The 25,853-nt window shown below is 49.4% G+C and overlaps 1 protein-coding gene across 1 annotated transcript in view; it reads right to left on the bottom strand.

Annotated features, from left to right (window-relative positions):
* Positions 1–10,948: 10,948 nt before the first annotated feature.
* Positions 10,949–25,853, bottom strand: part of LRFN2 (leucine rich repeat and fibronectin type III domain containing 2) — a 38,391-nt gene continuing 23,486 nt past the window's right edge. Inside the window, exon 2 of the mRNA XM_084227850.1 lies at positions 10,949–12,050. Within this exon, the coding sequence (XP_084083976.1) occupies positions 11,054–12,050 (997 nt within the window). The 3' untranslated portion in view covers positions 10,949–11,053. The remainder of the gene's footprint in view (positions 12,051–25,853) is intronic.

Genomic DNA, 25,853 nt, shown 5'->3' with positions numbered 1-25,853 from the left:
CCTTCCCACAGGAAGGAATGAGAGCCTCAGAGAGTATGGGAGAGACACTTGAATCTTGAAAAGGATCTCATTTCTAGGTGGGCCTGCTTGCCTTTTTGCTAGGTAGAAAGCCCACCCCAACCCTCTGTTCCATCCCTTCCTTGTAGATGTGGGGTGCTGGGTGGGCTGGGCCTACACCCTGGACCTACACAGATAGTCCTTCAAACCATTCATCTGATTGTGCCCCTAACCCCTTCCCTACTCACCCTTACCTGGATGCTTCTCACGTCCCTTTTTTTTTTATTATTTTAATTTTATTTTTATATTCCCCATACAATTACAACCCCCTTATTTTGACCCCAATCCCCCCCCCCATAGAGTGTCTCTGGTTCATAGTTGTTTGTTGATTTTGATATTTTCTTTCTTATAGTTATTCTTTTTCCTGGTCCCTTATTTAAGTTTTCTGGATTCCTGCTATGATTCTCACGTCCCTTTTTTACTGAGTCCACTGTGGACAAGGTTCTCTGACCCTTGTCTCAGCTGGCTTGGCCCTGCAGGACTGTCAGAACCTCTTGTGCTTGGACAGCCACTTGGCAGACCTGCCCTTCTTGGCTCTAGGTCTCAGCTCTCGAGGGCCCTATATTCTTTTCCACCTCTTCCATGCCTGAGTCACCTCTTGTGTGTGTGGATATTTGCTTGCTTACCTCTGGCTGCCTGCTCAGCCTCATTTCTCACCCACTTTCCCACCGTGGCAGCCAGCCATCCTTGATGGCTGAGAGTCAGAGGGGGACTACAGTTCTGGGGTTTGAAGATTTTAAGTTTAAGACCCACTTCTGCTTCATGAGCTGTATACAAATGTTACAAAAAAAGAAAGAAAGAAAACACCTTTGATCCTCAGTTTGGAAAATCTGTAAAATAGGGAAAGTTGTAATGTGTAAATTGAGAGGAGCTTTTGGGTAAGAAACAGAAAAATGTGATCCACATGGAAGAATTTCTTGGGAATAGCTTGATGCTGAATCTAACTCTGCTGCTGCTTTTGGTGCTTCTCCAATGTCACTAGCTATGATTCTTATCCACTATTCTGCAGAGAAAGCTGGCTGGACAAAAGGAACCCCAATTTATCACCCTTGGAATCAGACCCTCTTTGAATGAGGCTCTCCATCTTTTTTTCTAACCCAAACAAAGAAATGAAGGGGGCTCAGGCAAAGGTATCTTGTTTCCTCATGCTTAGCACGGACCCATTTTGTAAACTTAAAGAGGATGGGAGACTGTAGGACTCAAGAGAAAAGTACTAGCCTCTGTTTCCAAATACGTCAAGGTTGAACTAACCAAAGTAGTCTGTTGGATTCCTCAGAAGGTGGAATCTCAGCAGCTCTCTTAAAAGCATGAAGACCAAGGGCCTCCCCTGGTGGTGCAGTGGTTGAGCACTGGGCTGTGAAGCTGCCACAGCCTCTGCAGCGGTGGTTCGATCCCCAGCCTCCGGTGAGGGTCCCACATGGCGCGACAGACCTCTCCTGCCACACTCGCTGCTCCCCTCAGCAGTGTACTTCGTCAGTCTGCATGTTCTGTTCCCTGCTCTGGCTCTGGTGAATTCTCTCACCCTCCCATGCTTCTTCTGACTGTACCCAGTGCTTTCATAAATAAATAAATAAATCTTAAAAAAAAAAAAAAAAGGCATGAAGACCAAGAAAAGACTTGAGCTTTTTTACTTGATCCTTGTTGAGGCTTCCCGTGTTCTTTCCCATCCTACCCCTGATCTCTAGAGTGTCTCCATTTACCTACCCTCTGCTGTCTCTATTTACCTTCAAGATGGAAGCCAAATGTTTCCTATTCATGGGTCTTGTACCCCCAGCAATATGTCCTGAGACACCCCAGGTCTCCTTCAAGCAGAGTGTGTGAAGCCTCTGCTCTACCCAAACTGTAATCAACCCCTCAGACCTCCCATTTCTATAATATTCCTTCTTCAGTCAAGTAGGGATGACTACGATGATTCAGAAGTAAAGACCAAAGTAGGAGTCAGTTTTAATCTTCCCATCTCAAACAGGTGGATGGTGTTTGGACTAGAATTAACCCAGATAGAGGTAGCGAGGGCTGGTCAGAGACCTGCCAGGGTCCTCCCCACAGCCTCTTGGGAAATGCTCACCTACTACCTCAAGCAGGGACCCTCTGACCTACTCTCGGTCCTCTAAACAGAGGTCGCCTTTCATTGGGTGATTTAACTGGCCCTTGGCAGATGCTTCCCATGAGCATTTACATCTCCATAAGAAGGCAAAAGTCCATAACCTTACCAGATACTCTTGCCTGAGCCCCCTTCATTTGTTTGTTTGGGGTAGAACCCAAAGGAATAAGGAAAACCAGTGGAGGTCCCAATGGCAGTAAGTATGTCATTACAGAACTCTGCTTGCTAGATTTTGGCTGTTAGGCCAGACCTTGACCAAGGGTGAAAAATGAGCAGGGATGGAGAGCCAATGAGTGAGGGAGCCCAGGGGTAAGTTCTGGCAATGGACCAGATCCTTCAGCAGCTTCTGGGACCAAAGAACATAAAAGAGCACCAGAGGATTAAGAGGTTCCTTTGTATTGCCCAGTTTCTTCCTTATCTTATTGTCATGGAGACCAAAGCTGACTTGCAAAAGGAGCAACAATTGCCCTGAAGTTTTTCCAACTGGGGTCCTGGATCTGTACCTAGTTTCCTAACACTTTTCAGCCACAGCAGTCTCTGGGGGTTGCTTTCTCTCAGGACTCTGGCCTTCCTATGAAGGTAGAAATGGTCTCCTGGCAAGGGCTCCCAGGAGTAAGAAGCCATAACCATCAGGCCTTGGCTGATTGGAGTAGTACAGGGAATCACTCTTTGCCTAGAAGGAATCCTGAAGTTCATCTTGCACTGTTTTGCTTCTAATGAGATGAATAAGAGTTTCCATGGGTATTGAACAGGGGTTTCAAATACCCGCAGAGGGAGACTAGACTGTGTGACCTCTGATAGCTTTGCCAGCTCTGATATTCTCAGAGCCTGAGATAACTGATATTATCGCTAATGTGCTATCATTTATAATAATGTTTGCAATGATGCATATCATTAATAATAATGAATGTTATCACTCTGCCTTTTCTAATCTGATGTGTGATCTATATAATTGCTTAGTTCTCTTCAGACATACTTACCTTTACTGTTAAGTCAGTACTTATCACTGATACTGTATCAAAAAGGAAATTGAGCCCAAGAACAGGGCTCCTCCCACTAAATAGCCCCTCACCCCCAAGAGCATCTGCATCTGCCTTGGGTTACTCAGAACCCTCCAGTTCCCTGCTCTTCCAGACTTGCTTTGTTCTCTCCATCCCACCCACCCCACCCCACCCCACCCCAAAACTCCTGGAACAGCTAGAGGTGCCTCCTACTGACCTGCATCTGGTCCAGGATTCCAGCCACCTTTTGACCCGAGTCATCCACTTCCTCATGACAGGTCTTAATTTCCTCTTCTGTAAGATGAGTCAAGACCCCCTTGGAGCTTAAAATCTAGTGAATTCTTCCATTCAAAGGAGCTACCTTATGCTGTGACCCTGGTTAATCCATCCATCTGGCTCCTTTTAATTGCAGTAAATTCCCCAGAGCTCCAAGTTATATGGAAATGAGTGAAAACAGACCCATCCTGGGAAACTCAGAGATTTAGAGGCCAACTTATGTCCTTGCCCCCCAGGGGAACATGGAGTAACATCTAAGGCATGCGCAGTGTCTTTCACTTTTATTTTACTGTCTCCCCATACCAGGGAGACACCTAACAGTGTCTATCATCACCTAACAGTAGGTCAGCAATTGCATACTGAACATGTGCAGCATCGATGTCTCCAACTCTCTCACTTTTTCTACTGGACCCCATCTTCCTAAATGCAAGGTTTCTGTGCCAGGATTCAGGTCTTAGACATCAAAGTCAGAAAACTGTGTTTCTAACCATTGCTGCAACTCCATAGGGCAAATCCATTTACTGAATGTTCAGACAAGTCTGCCAGTCACTAGTTGTGTGACCTTGGGCAATTACTTAGCTCCTCTTTACTTTATCTTCCCCAGTGGGGATGATAATAATAATACCTACTTCATTATGTTGTTTGATGATGAGCCAAAATAATCTGTATAAAGCTCTTAGAACAGCGCTTGGCACACAGAAGACTCTCAAGGAATGTCAGTTCTCATTATCAATTTTTCAGTTCAATATCCACTTGCAAAAGGCCAACCTATGTCAATCTAATGAAGGGATAAGAACTTTCCCATAATTAGTCTGGGTAGGTAAGGCAACCAGCCCATCCTTGATGGACAGGCAGATTCTTGTAGACAGATTCTTGAGAGAACAGAAAGGGAAGCCAGTAGGGAAACATTCAGGATAACTTAGTGTAGCCAATGACTTAAGTCCCTTCATCTCGATGATACTCCCTCTCCAGATACCTGCTTGCTATCAGGACATGCCAAGCTGGTGATGGAAGAGTTCTTCATGAAAAAGTGGGAACAGTATGAGAAAGGCCAGATCACAGAGGTAACCACAGTTTAGGGAACATCTTGGATCTAGTGCTCAAAGGAAAGAAAACCCACTCTTGCAAAATATATAAATGCTAGAGTTGTTGTTGGGTGTGCCAGGGAGCACCCGTGAACACATGTTACAGAGGAGGTGACAAAAGAAGAGGGGGTGTGTTCATCATCACCTAACCAGATGGGTGCCTGGATGGAGGGGCTGGGCTGTGGGAGGCTGGTCAGTGGGCTGACTGGCTGTGGACCAGATGGATTAGGGGATCCTATGGAGATGGGTGAAATTCCAGCTTCACCTTCTTACCAGCAGGGAACCAAGGGGGTAACTACAGGTTTCATTGACTGTCTAAGGAAGAGACTTGGTGATGATGATGAGATCTACCTTAACCCAGCCCCAGAGAGACTTCAGAGTGAGACAATGGAGGAGAATGCTGGCTCTGATTCACCAGGAGCATATTCATCAACTGTTACCTAAAGAGACCAGAAGACCAATTATCCCAACACAGCACAGGAGCATAACCAGACAAGAGCCTGTAATTGGGGCCCATTTTCCTAGAGTTGGCGAGTAGAACAGAAATGCCAAGCATTGTCCAGAACGAGTACATGAGGCAAGATCCTCACACCGGACAGAAGATGCTAAATGCTTATGATGGGATTGCAGGTTGGCTTGAATGTTTAGCTCCACAGCTCCCCTCTGTGGTCTGCTAGGAGGCATGTCAATTTCCCTCTGCTGGAGGCTGAGACCCAGGAAACCCATGAGCTTTGCGATAAATATTGACAGGCTGTGAGGTAGGGAAGTTTAGATGAGATCATGGAAGCTGAGAAGCTAAGCTCTTTGGTTTAAAGGTTGACAGCGCAAATAGATCAATTTAAATTGTGAAGGGGGTCATGTTCCTGTTAGATGTTGGGAGAGCAACCTGGACAGGTCTGAAGCTATTAGACTCATATTGTCAGGTAGAGACCTCAGGTATCTATCTTTAAGAAGCCTTCTTGTCACCACAAACTTCTCTGCCAACTACATCATGTGGTACATTGCTGGGTTTGGGAATGTAGGTGTGCTATTTCAAACTCTGTGTTCAGGTTTTGACTCCTGCCTGCCAACAGTCTTGTCTTTTCTTTTGAATAAGTGAGACTATTTTATCAGCAATAGTTTTCCAAAACCCCAATGGCGGGAAGACCAGAGGAAGTCCCACCCACCCAGCTTAGGAAGCCCTGACCCCTTCCCTGCAGACACAGAGAACAGAGAACTGAAGACACAGAAGTCCTCCAGCTGTACTTAAGAAAATCATACCCACAGACTTTAGTTGAAAAATCACCATCCATTGGGCCTCCCCTGTGGCGCAGCGGTTGAACGCTGGGTTGCGAAGCTGCCCGCAGCCTCTGCAGCGCCGGTTCGATCCCCGGCTGCTCCCCGGCCACCGAGGAGGGTCCCACATGGCGCGCAGACCTCTCCTGCCGCCCGCTGCTCCCCTCAGCAGTGTACTGTGGTCCTTCTGCCTGCTCTGCTCCCCACTCTGGCTCTGGTGAATTCTCTCACCCTCCTGCACTTCTGACTGTACCCAGTGCTTGTATAAATAAATAAATAAATCTTAAAGAAAGAAAAATCACCGTCCATTTTGGAAGAGGAGTGACCTTGCTCCTAACCTGGCTGGCAATGATATCTTTTAAAAAAATAAATAAACAAAGGCAAGCTGTAGCTCTTTTGAAATTTCAACTGTATAATGATGGCCAAATGAAAAGCATCTCCTTTGAGTGGAACCCTGAGTGATGTGTCATTATGAAGGAGTTGGAGAAAGGGTGTTGACCTGTTTGTCAGAAAGCTTCATAATTCAAACAGGCTCAGAGCGCATCAGCTACCTCTGCTCTGCTCGGGCCCTGAGAGTTGAAGGCTTCCGCTGTCATCAGCAGATCTGGGTGGGCACATGGCCCCCGCCCGCTGCCCCTGCTAGGGACCAGGGTTTTATATTAGGAGAGGTAGGAATGTGGGTTTGGTCATTGGCAGAAGCTGGTAGGAGGCTTCCTATCTTTAGGGGATGGAGTTACAGGCTTTCAGGGCAGAGGAGACCAGATGAGGGTGGAGGCAGAAGGCTATTAAATGTAGAGGTCACCAGGCAAGAAGGGGTGATCACAAGGGTGATCTGGGGGAGAAGGAACTGTCTGAATCCTAGGGTAATCTTCCTAGCCAAGAAGGGCCAAAAAGGGCCATGACAGATCAGAAGAAACCACTAAACATAGAGGCCCCTGCCTGGAGCCAACACTTGAGAAGTTCATCAGACCTGAATGAAGCTAGACAAGGGCTGCCAGGTCAGGTTATATGTTGGAGCATTTCGCTCAGTATCAAATATAATTTCTAAATGGCCGAAAGAAGAAAGAGAGGGAAGGCAATACCGAGTCATGGAAAGAGTTAAGGCTTTGCAGCCAAACTTGTTGTGTGACCTTGGGTGAGTAACTTGACCCCTCTGAGGTTCAGTCTTTCATTTGTAAAATCACCCTTGAGAGGCTGCAGTTAAGAATTCAGTGAGAAGAGCATGTGAAGCACCAACACCATACCTAGAAATGGCAGGTGTTCTATAACTTAGTTCTCATCCCTGCCAAAAGCTACACTTGTGGGCCTCCCTGGTGGTGCAGGGGTTAAAGTCTCAGTGCTCTCAAGCTATTTCCAGCCACTGCAGCATGAGTCTGATCCCCGACCATGGAGATGACCCACATGGTGCAGCAGACCTCTCCTGTCTCAACCGCTGCTCCCCTCAGTGGTGTATTTCAGTCAGTCTGCCTGTTCTGTTCCCCACTCTGTCTCTGGTGAGCCCTCTCACCCCCCACACCTCTGGCCTACACCCTAGCTCTTGTATGCATAAATAAATAAAATAAATATTTTTTTAAAAAGCTACATTTGCAGCCAATGGATGTCTAGAGCTGCGCTGTCCAACACAGTACTCACCACAGGCAGCGCTCAAGTGCTTTAAAGGTGACTTGTCTGCATAGAGATGTGACTTAAGTGTAAAACGTGCACTAGAGTTCCAAAGCTTCATAAGAAAAAGGGAAAAATGGTGGGCCTCCCCGGTGGCACAGCGGTTGAGCACTGGGTTGCGAAGCTGCCTGCAGCCTCTGCAGCACCGGTTCGATCCTGGGCCACCTGGCGAGGGTCCCACATGGTGCGCAGACCTCTCCTGCCGCCCACTGCTCCCCTCAGCAGTGTACTTCGGTCCTTCTGCCTGCTCTGCTCCCCACTCTGGCTCTGGTGAATTCTCTCACCCTCCCGCGCTTCTGACTATACCCAGTGCTTGTATAAATAAATCAATAAATCTTTAAAATAAGAAAAAAAAGGAAAAATGTCATCTTCAGAATGTTGTGGTGTAAAATGTTGAAATGATAATGTTTTAGATATATTGGGTTAAATAACATTATTAAAATAAATTTCACCTGTTTCTTTGTACGTGGTTGAATGAGGCTACTAGAAAATTATAAATTGCAGCCTGGCTCATACTTCATTCCCATTGGACAGAGCAGATCTAGACATTAGATGAAGACAAAGTTGGGAAACTGTGTTCCGGAAGTTCATTTGTTTCTGTACCTTGGGGTTATGTTTTTGTTGGTTGTCCCCATCCCCCAGTAAAAGACCCCTTTGAAAAAGTGCTGCCCAGGGCTCAACCAATGGATGGAAGGTACCCGTGTGCCCTTCGTGAGTAAGTGTGGTAGTGGCCTCAGTCCAGGAAATAGTAGCAGGGCTGGTGCATCAGAGTATCAAGGTATCAGGTGGGATAGTCAGGGTAGCTGGGGAGGTATTAGTCCTCCTTAGGACTCCAGATTCTTCTACTGTTCTTTACTCCAGGAAGATGCCCGTTCTCTTATTTTAGAAGGCCCATCATGTATATGAACTTGGCAGGCAGCAGGCTCCCACTAGGCAGGTACGAACATGGATGCAAAGGAAAATGCCACTCCAAAGCCACCTTTAGAAAACCAGTTTCCAGAGAAATGAACATCAGACATTTACAGGCATGAGAATGTTTTTTTTTTTCTCCCTCCCAAGAAGTGTGGTTGGTGGTTGTTTTTTTAAACTGTACATTTTACTGTACATTTTTTAGCAACGGAAAAGATTGGCATTTATATACTGACCACAGGGATGCTGCTTTCCAAAACTCCAAGTCAGGAACATGACAAACACAAGCCAAGTACATATCGTGTCACGACAGAGCTCACGGCCACCGATGAGAACAGACGGCTCCTTCCTTTCCATGTCCACCACTTTCGTTCTGGGTGTTTGAACCCAAAGACAAAAAGAAAAGTGGTATTTGGGGTCTCTTCCTCAATGGCTACATTTAAAAAGTCTGAATGGGAAAAGAGCAGAGAGAAAAAGGAGAGGAGAGAAGAGGACAGAGAAAGAGGGCTGGCTAGCGGGAGAGATTTCCTCTCAAGTTCCCCAGTTCTGTGGGCGCCACCATGATTAGCAAAGGCCTGAGCTCTGCCGCTGGGGCTGGCCTGGGAAATTAACTTGTGATCCCAGGAAGGGACTCACCTGGTCTGTTAGTCACCTTGTCAGGATCAGAAAGGGGATGGGGGAGGCAGAGTGTCACAGGAGAAAAAGAATGAAGGTAGGAGAGTTAAGAGAAAGTGAGAGGGGGAACAAAAAAGGGAGGGAGCAAAGAAAGATGAAGACAGAGAACTGGCTCCTGGGCTGAGGCCAGAAGGCAATCCTGCGTGGATAGTTCCTCATCTGCTCCTTATGTGCTCTGGGTATGACTGGGGACAACCAGCTCAACTCCAGGGCTAAGTCCACCAGAACTCTAAAGTCTGGTAGACTCACCTGTAGGCTTTGTTGCTGTGTGGTTGGCAAGCATAAGAAAGAAAGAGAAAGGCTCAGATCTATGGCAGAGGCTTGGGGGAAGAAAGAATGAGCTGGGGAGATGGAGAGGTAGTGTGTTGGCAGTGAGGAAAGACCAGGAACAGATAGGGACCAGGAGAGACAGAGATGAAGAGGGAAGTTGTTCAGATTCAGCGATTTCTCCCTGGCCACATCTCCTCTGCCCCCTCTTGGCACTGTCGGGGAGTGTGGGGGTTATAATCCCTAGATGGCACGGAGCACAAGGGCCCCAACCATGCCACACTGTCATTTCCATGAGTGGATCCTCCTCATGAATGACATCCATGGAAGGCATCCCCCGTGTCCCACCCTGAGCCACTTTCTTGAACAAACAGGGATAAGACTTTGGACATAGAAATGCCCTGGTTTAGGAATGTGAAGGCCAGAGAAACAGATCCCAAACACCACCCTTAGGAGGTAGGTGGTCTTGACCCTCCGAAGACTTAGTCGCTAACTCACTTTGTGACCTTGGGGACAAGTCTCTGAAACTCTGGGAGTCAAGAGGAGAGAGGGCTGAGGATGAGATGATTACAAACAACTTTTCAAGCTTCAAAACTCTATGATTCTAAAAAGATTCATCTTTCCCCGTCCAAAGCTTCTAGAATTCTTCCCGTGTGTCCAGTGGGAAGGCCAGGGACTATTCTAACACTGTGTTCCTAGTACTGTTGAATGATAAACCATAACATTTAGGGTCGGAGTTTTCATTAATCCTTAGAACTGGAAGGAAATTGGAGACATACCACAATCCAAGGATTTTGAGAACCAGAAGCCTGAGATACAAAGAGAAGGGGTCTTGTCCAAGGGATTCAACTGACTATTCGGTGGCGGCCCTGGAACCCAAACTCCAAGTATCGACTGCAGGTGCAGTGCTCTTCTTGCCACCCATCCTGCTTTCCTTAAAAGAAGCCTTCTTGGTTCACCATATGTTCATAGGGACTTTCAGTTCCAATTTCAAAAAAAGAGGCAAAAATTCCATAGCAATTCCAAAAGTTAAGATCCCTTATGCCCCATAAAGCTCTTCTCCCTCCCTGCTCCCCTCATATAAGAAGTTCTGGAAATTACCCTGGTGGTTTAGCCAATTTGGTGGGTGTGGATGTCATGTTTGAGAAGCAAAGGAGCTTGGGCCAGGTCTCAGGGGGTCTCTCATCCCTCCCAGGTGTAGGGCAACTGGGAATATGAGGGTCTGAGCAGGGACCTCCACAGTCTTCCCCCGAACAAGTGTGGAACCAGAATCATTCCCTTCTCTTGTGAATTGGCAATAATCATCCACTACCAGGACTGCTGGGACACACTTTGCTTTCACACACAAACTCTCCATCATCTGTGTGAATGAAGAGGAGGAGTCTGGGAAGTGGAAAAAATAAATTAGAAAATAAAAACAACAGTGGAACCAGAAACAATCCAAAGCCACTTGCTTATACGCTACATTTGTGATTAGAAAGGCAGGAGGCCGCCTTTCCAAACACTCAGGGCTCAGTCCAACATTTTAGTGATCAAGTCCGCTTTCCCTGAGCACACCCAATGGGTGGTGGGGGACGGGCCTGGGAAGGTGGTGTGGGTGGTTGGGGGGGGGGCATTGACAGGGAGATGAAACTGTCCCTGGATGTAAACATCACCATGGAAACTCCACAAAGACTTGCCAGAAAAGATTCTTTCCCCTCCTTCCATCCTGCAAGGGTGGGAGGGAGGATGCCCATCCCCCAGGCCTACACCGTGCTCTCCATCACCCACTCTGAGCTGCCAAAGGTCCCCCGGGCCCCCACCAAGTCACTCTCCTCAAAAGGCAATAGCATGCCATTGACAGAGAGGCTGCGCTTTGTCCAGATGTTCGAGACCCGCCGAGGGGGGCTGTAGCCACCGGGGGCCACCCCTCCAGCTGCCGCAGCAGCAAAGTCCCCCATGTCAAAAGAGTGGCTGCGTTTGGCCTTGCCCTCCAGGGGTAAGGGGAGCAGGCTCCTGGCCCGGGCCGCGGGCGGTCCCAGCAGTGGCTCTCGGTCCGAGGGTTGGCCCCTGGCGGAGGTCCCAGACCCTCTCCCGCCTGGAGTCCTGGAGTCCAGCAGCTCCTCCTTTCTCTGACTCTTGAGGTCCAGGGAGGCAAAGGCCCCCATCAGGCGGTCAAGGTTGGGCTTGGGGCGGGGGCCAGGGTGTGGGAGCCTCCAGGGGCCCCTTCCCAGCCCCGCAGCCTCCCCGCTGCCCAGGGAGCTGGAGGAAGAGGAGTCGCTGCCACGGGCCAGGCTGGCACTGAATTCCACCAGCTCGTTGCGGACCACCACCTTGGGCGGCCCTGGCGCAGGGACCCCGCTGGAAGCCCCACTGGGTGCACTGCCTGGTGCCAGAGTCAGAGGAGGCGGCTGGGAGCCGTTGGTCTGCGAGTGCATGTTGCTGACCGTGGCGGCCACCATCTTGCCCGGGGACTCGTGGTTGCAGACCTTGTAGCGCACCATGAGGATGACAATGAAGACCAGCAGCGTGGCCACGATGATGCCGCCAATGACCAGGATCATGGTGCCGCCCAGGATCTGGCTGTGCATCGACTGGCACTGCGGGTAGTCGGCCTTGGTGAAGAACTGGGCGCAGCCCACGATGTTGGTGGCTGTGAGCGTCGTGGCCGTGTCATCCCACATGGCCAACACACACAGGTCATAGCCAGTCCCTGACACCAGGTTGTTGACCACGAAGGCTTTGTTGGAAGCTGGGATCATCCTGGGGTGGGTGGGGATAGACACAGGGAGGCAGAGATAGTGAGGGGCAGTAGAGTGATGGGGGACAGAAGGGATGACAAAGACAGGTGAGGTGGGGAGGTGGAGGGAGACAGACACCAGCACACAGAGAATCAGACAAAGCAGAAAAATGGGTGACAGGTGAAGAGACAGGAATGGGGAGAGATGGAGAAAGAGAGATGAGGGGTTGGTGGGAGAGGATGAAGGAAAATGACAGGAACAGGGCCCAGGAAACAGGGAAAGAGCCAGAGACGTGAGCAGAGGTGTCCAGGCAAGAAAATGGAGAGAGGGAGAGAAGGGAAGTCACAGAGCAAGATTCGGGGAGGGGGATGTCAGAAAGATGCCCACAGAGAAAGACCCGCAGAGATCAGGCGAGGGCATGCACCCAGAGGCGTGGAAATAGAAAGACAGCGAGGACACAGATGAAAGGAAGGGGGCAGCGAGAGTGGAGAGCAGAGATAAAGGAAAGGAGTTTATTTAGCGAGGGAGGTGCAGAGAAGAGAGACGGCACTCAGGCAGAGAGGGGAGAGGAAACACAGGTTGGAGCAAAGGGGGGGACACAGAGAGCAGACAGGTTAAAGGCTTGAAGAAGCAAAAATTAAGCAAAGGGACAACCCACCACACCCCCACTTCTGCCATGTCTGCTACAAGTGTTCCATCAGCCTCTGAGGAGTGGAGGGGAGGGTCAGATGGGCCGTGACCCCATTCAGCCACACCCCGAGAGGGGATCCACCTCTGTTGTGTCCTCAGATTCATCAGGCTCTATACTGAGTCACGCACAAGGGCCAGCCCTCAGGAGCCAGACCATTCTCACGTCCGTGGCTTTCTTGAGCCTTGAGAGGGACAGGGGCCTAAGCAGGACAGAGCCAGAGGCAGGAGTGGCAGATGCTGCTTGGAGGTGAGGGAACAGTGTGGGTTGAAGACTGGAAGGAGGAAGGGAAAATTCCTTTGTGCTGGTAGAGCAGGCCAGGCTTTTCCAAAGACACCCAGGGAAAGAATTTCTCTGGCCTGGAGATCTTGATTAGTTCCTCTAGCTCAGGGGAGGAGCTCGTGGGGCAGCAATCTCCCCACACTAGGTCCCATCCCCTGTAGCCTGGGCGTCTCCTGCCTGGACAGTTAGGACACCCACAGACACACCCTTATCTCTAAGGTCCTTGTCGAGGTGTCGTGTCTTCTGCTGTCACAGAGATGATGTCCTGTCACCCTGTAAACAGTTCTGCTGAAATCCTCCCCTCGCTCTGAGTCTGCCACATTCTCTTGGGCCTGAAGGTCCCCTCAGCCCAGAGAGTTCTCTACTCTCCTGTGCCCTAGGGCTCAGGGCACCCTCAGCACCCATCAAAATCCCTCAACCCCAGGCCCAGGCAGCTTAATTGAGATCTCAAATATGAAATACTGCAGAGCAAAGCTCCCACCCGGGACTCCACATGGAGGGCTGGAAATGACAGGCAGATATTGACGTCCCGTCATGGGCAGCCCGAGCTGCTGCCTTGCTTCCCTTCCAGATCGACTCTGCAGCTGCGGAAGTCACAGCAGAGGAAACTGTTTCCTTCTTCTATTCTATACCCGCCCAGAGCTACAGTGCTTGGGCCAGAAGAGGCAGGGCCTTTTTGTTTCACCTGGGCATCGTGGCGATCCCATGAGGGCAGCGGTTGGTGCTCCTGTGTCACAGAAGAGGAACAGTGAAGAGTCAGAGAGATCTGCTAAGAGAGGGTGCTTGGGACTTTAACACTAGCCTCCAGGTCTACAATCTGGGCCTGCTCCTTACATGTGGCTAACATGGAGGCAGTTTTCGCCCTCTCTCTGAAAAGCCCACCCTGGCCCAAAGCAGGGCTGCCAACCTCTTCCCTGGAGCAATGCTGAGAGTCTGCTGTGACCTGCACTCTTGCTGGACTGTCTCTGTGCAGAGCCCATGAGGCTACCATGTAGCCAGTGCCCCAAGGGCCCATGCCCTCCCACTCAGGGCTCATGAAGTAGGTTGAGAGGTAGGAGCCTGGAACAGTGTCATCTCAAACAGTGACAATAGTAAGAGAAACCCCCAGTGGCAGCTGTGTGTCAGACCCTGTCGTAAGTGACCTACACCTTATAGCTTATAGCATGTCCCTGAGGCAGCCACTTGCATGGTCCTCATTCTGCAGGTGGGGAAACAGGTGCAGAGGTAGTGAGCAGATCTAACATGGCAGGTCTGGGGTTTGAACCCAGCCAGGCATGCCCTGTCTATTCTGCAGCACTGTGCTCTGGGCCAGGAACAATGTAAAGGCACATCCACTTGAGAAGAGGATGGGCTGGCTGGTTTGAGGAACGCCTGTTATGGAACAAGGGTGTCCCATTCAATGTTGTATTTAACTTTCATGACAGTCCCAGGACACAAGGGATGAACTCTGGGCCCAGAATCCATCTCAGTGTTTCATCACCACCTGCTGGGAAACATACCCTTCTAGTACTTCTAGTAATAATAGAATGGCTACTAACAACAATAAGAAAGAAATAAAGCTAACACTGAGGCTCACGCTGTTCCAGGCAGGACAGAGCCAGAGGCAGGCCTGAGCTCTTTAAAGGGATCGATACTCATAACAATTATTGGGAGGAAGTTACTATTGCTCCTGTCGATTTTACAGATAAGAACCGGAGGCCCAGAGAGGTTTAACTACCTGCCCAACGGGGCCAGCTAGTGAGTGGCAGAGTTGGGATGGGCGCCAGGCAGTCTGTCCCAGAGCTTCTGTGCCTGACTGCTGCACACACCGCCTCTCAGAGTTGTCCTGTCTTGCTGTCCTCCCAGAGACTTCATGTGAACTCCTGCCAGGCTTCTCTCTCCTATTTGCTTCCCGTCAGGAAAAATGAGAATGCAGCATGGCTGCAGGAGGAATTGAGGGGACTTACAGAAGAGGCAGAGCCAGCAGGCTCAAAACAGCCACAACAGTCAGCTTGGCCTTTGCCAGTAACAGTAACAGCGTTTGCTGTGATAGGCCTGTGTGGGGAGTTTGCACGCACTATCTCATCTAACCTCCTGTTCACAGGACCACCCCCACCAGAGGAAGTTCTGTTATTATCATTTCCATTTATGGACAGAGGAAGCTGAGCATGTCTTCCTTTTCCTTGGGGAGCTTAGACCATATCTGGAGCCACCAGGCTCCTGAGCCCACACTCTTAGCCACAAGCAAACGCCTTCCCTATCCAGGCAGCCAAAGGACCGACTAGTCACACAGGAGTCATGTGGAGGGGGCACTATTCTAACTCCAATGACAGAATCCAGCTCACCTCTCACCCACATGGCCCTGTCCACCAGCCCGCTGCCCAAAAAGACCAACCACTGCACCTTCAGGATAGATCTTGAAAGCTGAACCCCTCCACACCCCCTTATACCTATCCATTCCCCACTGGCACTCTGGCTGGTAGGATTTCTCCTTGCCTTCTAGCTCCCTGTTCATGCTTTTGCTTGGGCCCCCAATTCTGGATGAATGCAGCGGCCTCCAAACAGACTTCCTACCTCTGTTCATGTTCCCCTAAGTTCCGAGCTCTGGCCATGGCCCCACCCACTGAAAAGCCCTTCCAGGGCCACCGTGACATGCAGGGACACCTGGCTCCTAAGTCAGGCCTCCTGCATCTTCGACCCACTTGTCCACATTCTTAGTGAAAACATCTCAGAATCAATGGGGTCTTTGGGGGACAGAAGGCACACTGGCAGAGAGATAATTAAAAACCTTACAACTTTACCAAGGGACTCATTGCAAGAAGGTAGATGGAATGGGGGATGCAAAGGAACATATAGTATCCCAAGGTTGGTAGCAGTCAGACTGTTACCCATCTAGGCATGAGGTACCAGGGGCGGTCACCCAGGCAGGAGAGAGCTCTGCTCAGAGGGCACCCACAGGTGGGTTCTTTTTTTTTTTTTATAGACCATTCTATCATTCTTTTTTTTTTTTTTAATTTATTTGTACATGCACTGGGTACAGTCAGAAGCGCGGGAGGGTGAGAGAATTCACCAGAGCCAGAGCGGGGAGCAGAGCAGGCAGAAGGACCGAAGTACACTGCTGAGGGGAGCAGCGGGCGGCAAGAGAGGTCTGCGCGCCATGTGGGACCCTCCTCCGGTGGCCGGGGAGCAGCCGGGGATCGAACTGGCGCTGCAGAGGCTGCGGGCAGCTTCGCAACCCAGCGCTCAACCGCTGCGACACCGGGGAGGCCCACAGGTGGGTTCTTGGCCCATGAGCTGCTCGTTCCTCGCCCATGATCAGGACATTGAGAATAAGTATTAAGAAAGTTCTGCAGGCAGCTCTCTTCTCAAGACTGCCTGCGTCTAATAGGCACTTTCTTGCTCCTTTTTTTTCTTTTTCCTAACAAACCTGTCCTTCTGAACACAAAAAAGAGAGGGAGGTGGAAGGAGAGGGAAGGGGAAGGGGGGAGGTGTCCCGACCCAAGGGATTCGTAGGCACGAAAAGAGAAGGGCTGAGAATTGAAATGAGGGGCTTGAGACAACTTGACGTTAGCATTTGCTTCTTTATTTTTCCTTTACCTTTCTTTTACTTTTCCCTGTCTTTCTACCTTCCCTGACCTTCTCTCTGCTCCTCTCGCGCTAACCTCTGGCAATAACCTCCTGACCTTCTCGTGGTTCTCTTCTTATATCCTGGGAGCTCCTCCCATCGTACCTCCCAGTCTCATTTGATTAACAGGAAAAACCTGTGGTTTCTCAGCAGGTGAATCGGTAAAGCGAAACTTAATTGATGGCACGTGGTGTTGTGCAACACTGTGCATGCTCCGGACAGGGAGGGAGGGAGAAAGGTATTTTACAGCAACTTGTTGTCACACATCAGACATCCAAGTGTGTGATCATTTTTTGCGATAATTTGTTTCTATTGCTGTTTTTTTTTTAAGATTTATTTATTTATACAAGCACTGGGTACAGTCAGAAGCACGGGAGGGTGAGAGAATTCACCAGAGCAGGGAGCAGAACAGGCAGAAGGACCGAAGTACACTGCTAAAGGAAGCAGTGGGCGCGACAGGAGAGGTCTGTGCGTCATGTGGGACCCTCGCCCGGAGGCCGGGGATCGAACCAGCGAGGCGCTGCAGAGGCTGACAGGCAGCTTCGCAACCCAGCGCTCAACCGCTGCGCCACAGGGGAGGCCCTCTATTGCTGTTTTGCAAAAGCACTGGTCTGCAACGGCCTGGGCAAAACCAAAATCAGCCCTTCACCGTGAGTAGCTTCAGAAGCATGATCTCGGTCGGGGGTACTTGGTCTCAGTGCTGCTGACACCCTGAGTTGGCTAAAGCTCAGGATGGACAGAGGGCGGGGTGGGGTGCGCTGTCCTGTGAGCTCTAGGCAGTGTCCGTGCCCCTACTCCTGGATACCAGGAGTCCCTGCAGTTGTGATAATCACACATGTTTCCAGATATTGCCACATGTCCTCTGGGGGAGGAGGGAAACTACCCTCAGTTGAGAAACATCAGTTTCCAAAATTTGGTTGAGGGACAGAGGCATCCAGGGGCAAACTGACAGGATGAGAACCAAACACACAAGTAGTGCCCTGACCACACTCTCTCTCATCCCAGTTGGCTTCCTGCTCCCCATCACTGAGTCCAGTGGAAAGCAAGAATCAGGGGTACACTCTGGACAGCCTTCCAGGGCACACAGCAACAGGGAGGAGGGGGTGAGTGAATCTGGAGAGACAAAAACTGAGATGCTAGCTGGCACTGGGATCAGCCCTCTTTGTGAAAGATGCTTCCTGAAATTCTGATTTCTTTCCATCACATAAGCTACCGACATCTCTGCTAGCAGAAAGCATGAATTGCTATTTTAAGTTTCACCAATGTGTTAAATCTAATTAAGCTCACACGCTCTAAAACACAATTTAAAATTGCAACCCCAAGCACTTACCCGGGAAAAACAAAACGAGCGTAAGTGGCTGCTCCTGAATTGTTTTTCTTTCCTTTTTTTTTTCTTTTGTTCCTATTAATATTTGTTGGGTTTTTGTTCCTTCAGCTAAACTCTAGCAAACAAATCTACAGCTGATAACTCTGGCTGATACCAGAGGTCGAAGAAGGAATCACAGAGCACACTGGTTATGCTGTTTGCACTCAGATCTGTCTTCCCTTTCTCCAGCCTGTGCTTCATCAAGGGGAACTACATTTCCCAGGGTCCCTTGTCTTTTCCCAGGCTCCTCTGTTGTTGGGCTTCCAGGCACAGTTGGCCAATGGAGATACTAGAGGAAGACTGGAGGCAACAGGAGGGGGTACTGCCAGGTAATTCTTCCTCTTTTCCTGCTTCAAGCCACTGTCTGCCTGTCAGCCTCTGGGCCTCTTCTCTCTAATCCCAGCTTCCCAGGCTTCAAGTTCCTGCCAGACAGATTTGGATCTTGGATTCCAGCCACAGCACCTCCTCTTATGTTCCCCCATCCTTGGAGATGGTGGGTGGCTCCCGGCTGGAGCTGGTCTTATGATGTCTCACTGTCTCCTGGTTGACCCCTACACAGTTTCATCAGCCACAGAACCAAATCCTTGCATGATTCCCTCTTAGATCTAGGTTTTCTTTTTTCTTTTTTTTTTCTGAGGGAATCCTGATTGACACAGTAGATAAACCTTTCCATGACTAGAATATTCTACCTACTAATATCACTTTTTCCTGCACTTTGCTAAGAGGCTGTCATGACTTCTTGTCTGCAGCAACACAGTTGGCTTCCCTATCGAAACGCAGCTCTCGAAGCACCTTGCACCTTCTGGGACTTGCTTGTCACTGCCCAGCTAAGCCCCTTGCACCACCCTTTGCCTATACAGCTCATCTTCCTAGAAACCTCTTACCTCTTTCCTACCTGGTAACCTCACCCTTTAAGGCCTGACTCCTGTCACCTCTGACCCCACCCAGATGTTCTCAAGGCTCCCACAGCCCCTCCACCTTCCACTGCTAATGCCCGTCTCTGCTGATGTGCCTGTGTCTCCCTCGAGGACACTGCTGTGTGTTATTCATCCTTGTGTCTACACTGCCAATCAGGATATCTGGCCTAGAGTCTCTGCTGAGTAAATATTTACCCTACGATTGAGCAGTGAATTTAAGAGTGCTTTGTTAAATGCTAAGGCCTGTACAAATGCAAGGGATTTTTACTTAAGTATGATGCTGACTAATGGCAACACTTCACACTGGCTGGTCCCAAGGAGAACACCCTGGGAGATCAACACATGTGCTCCAGACCACCTTTCATGGATGTGTGTGTGTAGGTATGTGTTTGGGAAGTGTGAATGCGGGTGTGTGAAGCAACTTGTGGGTGTGTCTGTGTCCAAGCATCGTGTGAGACCTGAATGGGGGTGTTTGGGAGCATGTGTGTGTGTGTGTGTGTGTGTGTGTGTGTGTTACAGAGAAGGTGTGCACTTACACATGGTCTCTAAAGTGACCTGCTCTGCCCCTCTACCCAATGCCCAGGCCCCCAACTACCACAGAGGCTCCCATACATCTCCTTACTCTTGGGTAGTGACTACCCTGTGACCTCTTCTCAGGGTCAAGCCTGACCTTTCCTAAGGACGCCCTATCATGGAGGGCACATGAGAATGGGGATGCTAGGGGTTCTAAGAGACCTGCCTGGGCCTGGGGCACAGCCTGTGAGCTGACATCCAACCCCTTTCCTGGGCTCACTCCAAGCCACACTCCCCCATCTCCACAGGTAAGGGAGGCCAGGGGTGAGTTCTGGCTCTTGGAATGTGGTGGCAGAGACTCTGGAACAGGCCTTAAAGAACAGGGCCTGTCCCACATTCTACACCCCTTCTGCTGACTGGATCCTGGATGCAGTGACCCGCTTGACTCTGTAGATGGCAAGTTGGCCCCAGGCTGGTGAAAACAGGTGTGTGAATGTCCATGTGAAGGAGGCTCCCTGACTGACCCAGTAATGGCCCTGGACTCTCAGGAGAGGAGGAATCAAACTCTGTTGTGTTTGAAGCTTTACATGTTTCTAACACTTCAAAACAGAAGTCAGCATCTCCTGACTGGTACAGTGCCCTGTGAACAGGAGGAGGGGAGCCCGGGGAGTTGGTTATGTGTAGGTACCTGAAGGGTGCTTGTGTTTGTGTGAGAGGAAGAGGTTGGTACCGGTGTCTACACGAGATGGAGTCCTTCTTCCCTGGAGTTGACAGCAAATGTCATCTCTTTTATTTCCAGCCCCCAGCCTCTCTCTGCTCCTCCTAGCACCACCACTTTTGAGGTGCTCTTCCCTCCCCTGTCAATGATGCATCCTGATGCCAGCCTGCTGGACTCCAGCACTAATTTAGAGACAGCACGGCAAGCTTTTCCCACTCCACTTCCCAGCTCTGCGCCCTCATTACTGGCTCTTCACAGACCCACCATCCTGCCAACCTCTTCGGCCGGCCGCCAGGTCTCAGGGCACATGAAAGGGCCTCATTAGACAGAGGAGAGCGGCACCAGTTCTCCCATCTCTCCTTTTTCCTACAAGCCCCAAAGGTCTCTGTGTGCTTCCCTGCACGGATTACAAGGGGGTAGAGGAGACATGTTGATTCTAGCTTCCATCCAAATTAGGGAGTGCTCACCAGATGCCTGCACTTGACAGGCAGGTCTCTGGTTGTGTATGCTGATTCTCATATAGGCAGGAATAGTTACTCCTTGTAGATGAAGAAGCTGAGGCTCAGGCACATAGGCCACCAGCTCAAGTTCACCCTGCTGGAAATTGGCTGAATCAGTCACTGACATGATTTTCTTGATACCATCTTACCTTGAACTGATGGAGCAGAATCAGATTTTAGCAGGAAGCAAAACTAAAAGGCCGGCTGTTTGACAACAATTTTAAAAGATATTTCTACAGTGACAACATTTATTGAACAGTTATTGTATGCCAAGCACTGTTCTGAGCACTCCACATATATCAAGTAATTTAAAATTTGTAGCAATTCTGTGAGGCAGATGCTATTATCCCCATGTTACAGGTGAAGAATTGAAGCTCAGAGATTTTAAGGGATTTGCCCAAGGTCTCATGGACCATTTGTGTCTAGCCAATATTTGAACCCAACACTCTTACATTACCTCAATCAATGCTTATGATTAGACTGGGAAGGAACTTTCCCCAGTGTAGAGACAGTGATTAAATTAATTGCTCTGATGCCATGTAGCTAATCAGGGGCAGAGATGGGATTCCAATGAGTGATGAGAGTTGTCTTGCTATTTCAGAATGCTCATGGAGGGTTCGAAGGAAGTGAGGAAGCCACAGGGATATCAGTGGGCAGTTTCCTGGCAAAGGGAGCAAAGGCTCTGAGGGCAAAGGCACTGAGACAGGAACTATGAGGAGACGGGTGTGGCTAGAACAGAGAGTGGTAGAAAATGAGGTTCCCAAGGTAAGAGTCAGGAGCCAGGTTCTGAAGGGCTTGCAAATACATTCAGTCTTGTGCTCCATTTCTGAGAATCTGCTGGGTACCAGTGTTGAGTATTTGGAGGCTGTGTACAAACTCAGAGGGACAGAGTGCTCTAGAAGAATTTGTGTCTCATATTTATTTCTGGCCTAGGGATCAGAAAGTAGGTAGAATTACTGAGATCCCCAGTCCAAATTGCATCATCTCCTTTTCCAGTGTGTATGTGTGTGTGCATGTGCGTGTGCCCTTATCACTCAGGGCCATCCCACAGCCCTGAGTGATAAGACACATGGGTGCCCTGTAAAACAGGATCATCATGGAGCTGGTGACTATCTTGACTCAGGGAGGGCTCCAAGGACGAGGAGCCTGGGGAGGAGGAAGCCAGGAGGTCATGGTATGAACACTAGTAGGGGCCCATGTGGTTTCAAAGCTTAGCACCATCACTTACCAGCTCTGTGACCTTGAACAAGCCACTTAACCTCTCTGTAAATGGTGCAGATGACTGAGCCCCACCTCACAGAGTTGCTATGGGGACTGAAGGAATTGTCAGGCCCCAGTGAGGACCTAGATGAAATCAGTGAGCATGAAATTAGATATGGGCCAGTGAGGCGGCTGCACAGTTGCCCAGCCCAGCCGGGGGTGAGTCTGCTGAAATCTGGCTGCTGTTCTTATGCGGTGGCTGGTCACAGCCTGCCTGCTGGCCCAGGGGCTTCTCTAGTGACTCACCAAGAGGTTTGCTGGCTCTTTCTAGTTCTCCCACCACCATCTCTAGGCACAGACCACAAAACTCTGGGTTGAGAGGGGCCCTGAAAGTCACCCAGTTCATCACCTTCCCTGTATCTGGCTCCTCTTCTGTGGTCATTCTGCTCACACACTTCCAGGGCTGGCCCAGCATCCCTACTCATGCCAAGCTTTGGTCTGACAGCTGCTGCTTCCTCCCCACAGGCCCCAAGTTAGCCCCACGGACCACCCACCACAAGGCAGTTCTCTCTGCAGCATTTGTTAGTGCTTCCCAATTTGAGCTGGAGTCCACTGGTCCCACCTGAGTTTTTGCTTCTCCAGAATGAACACTTCCATTCCTGGGGACACAATTTCTAGCTTATATCCCATCTGCTCCCCTCTGATCATGGTCTTTGGCTTCCTCTTTGGGGGAAGTTTGACCACAGAGAACAGAGTCAGACCCCAAATTCCCCCAACTGGATATCACACTCTTGTGAGGTCCCCCTTCCAAGAGTATGTTGGACTTTCTGGAAGCTGCACCCATTGCTGGCTCACATGTAGCAGCCAATAGAAACATCTTGTGATTTCCTGGAGGCAGCAATTGGGCTCCCTAGCCCAGGCCAGGTCGATCTCTCTCTCTCTCTCTCTCTCTCTGTCTGTCTGTCTTTCTCCTCCCTCACTTTCTGGACACATGCAATGAATGTAGACCTTTTCTCTGTAGTAAATTGTCCTTTACTCCCAGGCCTCAAGGATGGGTCAACATGTTTCAGAGCAGAAAGTGTGGGCTTTGGAATCAGAGAAATGTTTCTGTGAAGGCCAGTTCTGCCCTCACTGTGCAACTCTAGGTCATTTTTATTTCTCTCTGAACCTTACTTTGCTCACATGTGAAATGGGGCAGCATTTCCAATCTCCTATGGTGAGGGTGAGAAATTAAGTTCAAGGAGGGAAAACATAGCTGCCCCCTCGTTCCCTTCCCAGAGTCATTTGGTTCCAGTGGCCATGAAGACGATGCTAGCTGCCGTTTATCTCCTTGAGGAGCTGAGAAAAGCTTGCTCATAAGCTTGCTTGATGACAATTCATCACTTACAGACAAAAACACGGAAGGTGTCAGACCAATTACACCCATGTAAACACAGGAGTGTGCGAAAGGAATATTCTCACCAGTTGAATCCAAACATACTAGAGTGGCTGACAGCCCCAAGTAGATGTCATCTGCTGATGAACCTGGCCAGATAGTCATCCCCAGCCGGCAGATCCATAACCTCATGGGGCACTGCCCAGGGACATACAAGAACTGGGGTACAGGCCAGAGGTGCAGGGGGTAAGAGGATTCACCAAACTGCCCAGGGACATAGGAACCCACAATACCAACCTCTTTAAAAATGCTTCACTGTCCTCACATGGGCTGGACATGTACTAAGATGGGGATGATAAAGAGATTAGCATGACCCTTGCTCACAGATAACAAAAAGCTGTCCATATTTGCATGAAATCCTGATACATGTGATAACATGGAGGAACCTTGAGGTCATTATGCCGAGTGAAATAAGCCAGGCAAAGGGACAAATAATGTATGATTACACTTACATGAGCTACCCACAGTGATCAAATTCATAGAGACAGAATGTGGAATGGAGGTTGCCAGGGGCTGGAGGTAGGTAATTGGGGAGGTAGTGTTTATAGGGGTAGAATTGCAGTTTGGAAAGATGAAAAAGTTCTGGAAATGGCTGGTGGTGACAGTCATACAACAAGGTGAAGGTACTTCATGCCACTAAACTGCCCACTTAAAATGGTTCAAATAGTACATTTTATATGCTGTCTAATTTACCATAATTTTAAAAGGTGCCAAAATAAATGTTCTCACAAAGAAAATTCTGCTGGGTAGGTAGCAAGAAGAGAGGTTGTTGAAAACATTTGTCACTGCAGTGGGCATGGTGGTGGCACCTTGGTGGCAGTCTCCACCAAGGTGGAGGGGAGGCTTGGTGCTGGTGACCCTGTCAGAACTGGCAGGGAGGCATTTGGGGAGAGGTACAGTGGGGTGGAGTGGCCCCCTCGCCATCTGCTTGCTCTTCTACATCTGTCCTGATGGTTAAAGAACAGGGCCGCTGTAGTGTGGAATTTGGCATATATCAAATATGCAAAAGAGATTGCTGAAGATAAAGCCCGGTGTTGACAGTGGCCGTGGTGTCATCAGCAGGGCCTGGATTCAAATCCCCTCAGCCACTGACAAGCAGTCAGAGGTGTGTTATCTGACCCTCTCTGTTGTTCAATAGGAATGCTAATTCCTATTTGTGTGTCTAATTTGTAGGAATACTGTCAGAATTCAGTAAAGTGTAAGTGCTTAAGTAAGTGCTTAAGGCCTAGCCATAAATGAGTGAACAACAAGTTCTAGGTTTGGTTTTAAGGACTCTGGTGAAGCCAACAGTGATCCTTGATAGAAGAAATTAAGGTGAAGTGAGTCCTCAGTTATTTCATGGATGGGTTTGGGGGTCTTTTCTTTCCCCCCACTTCTAATCCCCTCCCTGTGACAGATTAGGCATTCCCTAAAGAAGAGAACTGTGTCAAGCCCCAGGCTGGATTAGTGCTGTGTTGAAACCAGCTCACTGACTGCAATGCAGGCAAGTCGCCCCCCACCTTGCTGAGCCTCACTTAGTTTTCTTGCCTGTAAAATGGGTGAATAATATTGATCATATGGTATTTTTGTGAAAAATAAAGATGATGATATTTGTTCAGTACTGACTCTTGTGCTTAAAATGTTTGCATAACGGGGCCTCCCTGGTGGCGCAAGGGGTTAAGTCTCAGTGCTATGAAGCTATCTGCAGCCACTGCAGCACAAGATTGATCCCCAGCCAGGGATGTGACCCACATGGCACAGCAGACTCCACCTGTCTCGCCCGCTGCTCCCCTCCGCAGTGTATTTCAGTCAATCTACCTGTTCTGCTCCCTCCTCTGTCTCTGGTGAATCCTCTTACCCCCTGCACCTCTGGCCTGTACCCCAGTTCTTGTATGCATAAATAAATAAAATAAATCTTTAAAAAAATGTTTGTGCAGGGCCTGCCTGGTGGCGCAGGAGGTTGAGTGCCACACTGTGAAGCTGTCCGAAGCCTCTGCAGTGCAGGTTCGATCCCTGCCAGCCAGCAAGAATCCCACATGGCAAAGCAGACCTCTCCTGTCTCGCCCGCTGCTCGCCTCAGCAGTGTATTTCTTCAGTCTGCCTGTTCTGCTCCCCACTCTGTCTCCGGTGAATCCTCTCACCCTCCTGCGCATCTGGCCTGTACCCTGGTTCTTGTATAAAAATAAATAAATCTTTATTCCTCTTTTCTGTTGGTTGGAGAGTGCCGACTTTGTGGGTGGGGGAAGGGTTCTGAGCTTTCCTCCCTTCTTGTCCTCTTTTATGGCAACTTTCTTCTTCAGGTAGTTTGCCAGAGTCGCCCATTTATCTTCTCTGTCCCAGTTCCCACGGGGACCTGCCGCTTTTCCTCCCTATTAACTTTTTTTTTTTTTTAATGGGAGGTCTTACAGCATTTCCTTGCTGCTATGTTGATCTGAGTCTATAAATAAATCTTTAAAAAAATGTTTATGCAATAAAAAGCAGTCAGAGTGATGCTTGATTTGGTGCCTGGAGATAAGGTTCAAATCCTGTGCACCGCATGCTAGCTCAGCAGTCTTGAACAGGAAGATCTCACTCACTCCTCAGAGCTAAATGGGAATGACAATGCTGGCACCTACCCCTTAGG

The sequence above is a fragment of the Talpa europaea genome, assembly GCF_964194135.1.
Source record: "Talpa europaea genome assembly, chromosome: 2".
Lineage (NCBI taxonomy): Eukaryota > Metazoa > Chordata > Mammalia > Eulipotyphla > Talpidae > Talpa > Talpa europaea.
This window is presented reverse-complemented; position numbering and strand designations above follow the sequence as displayed.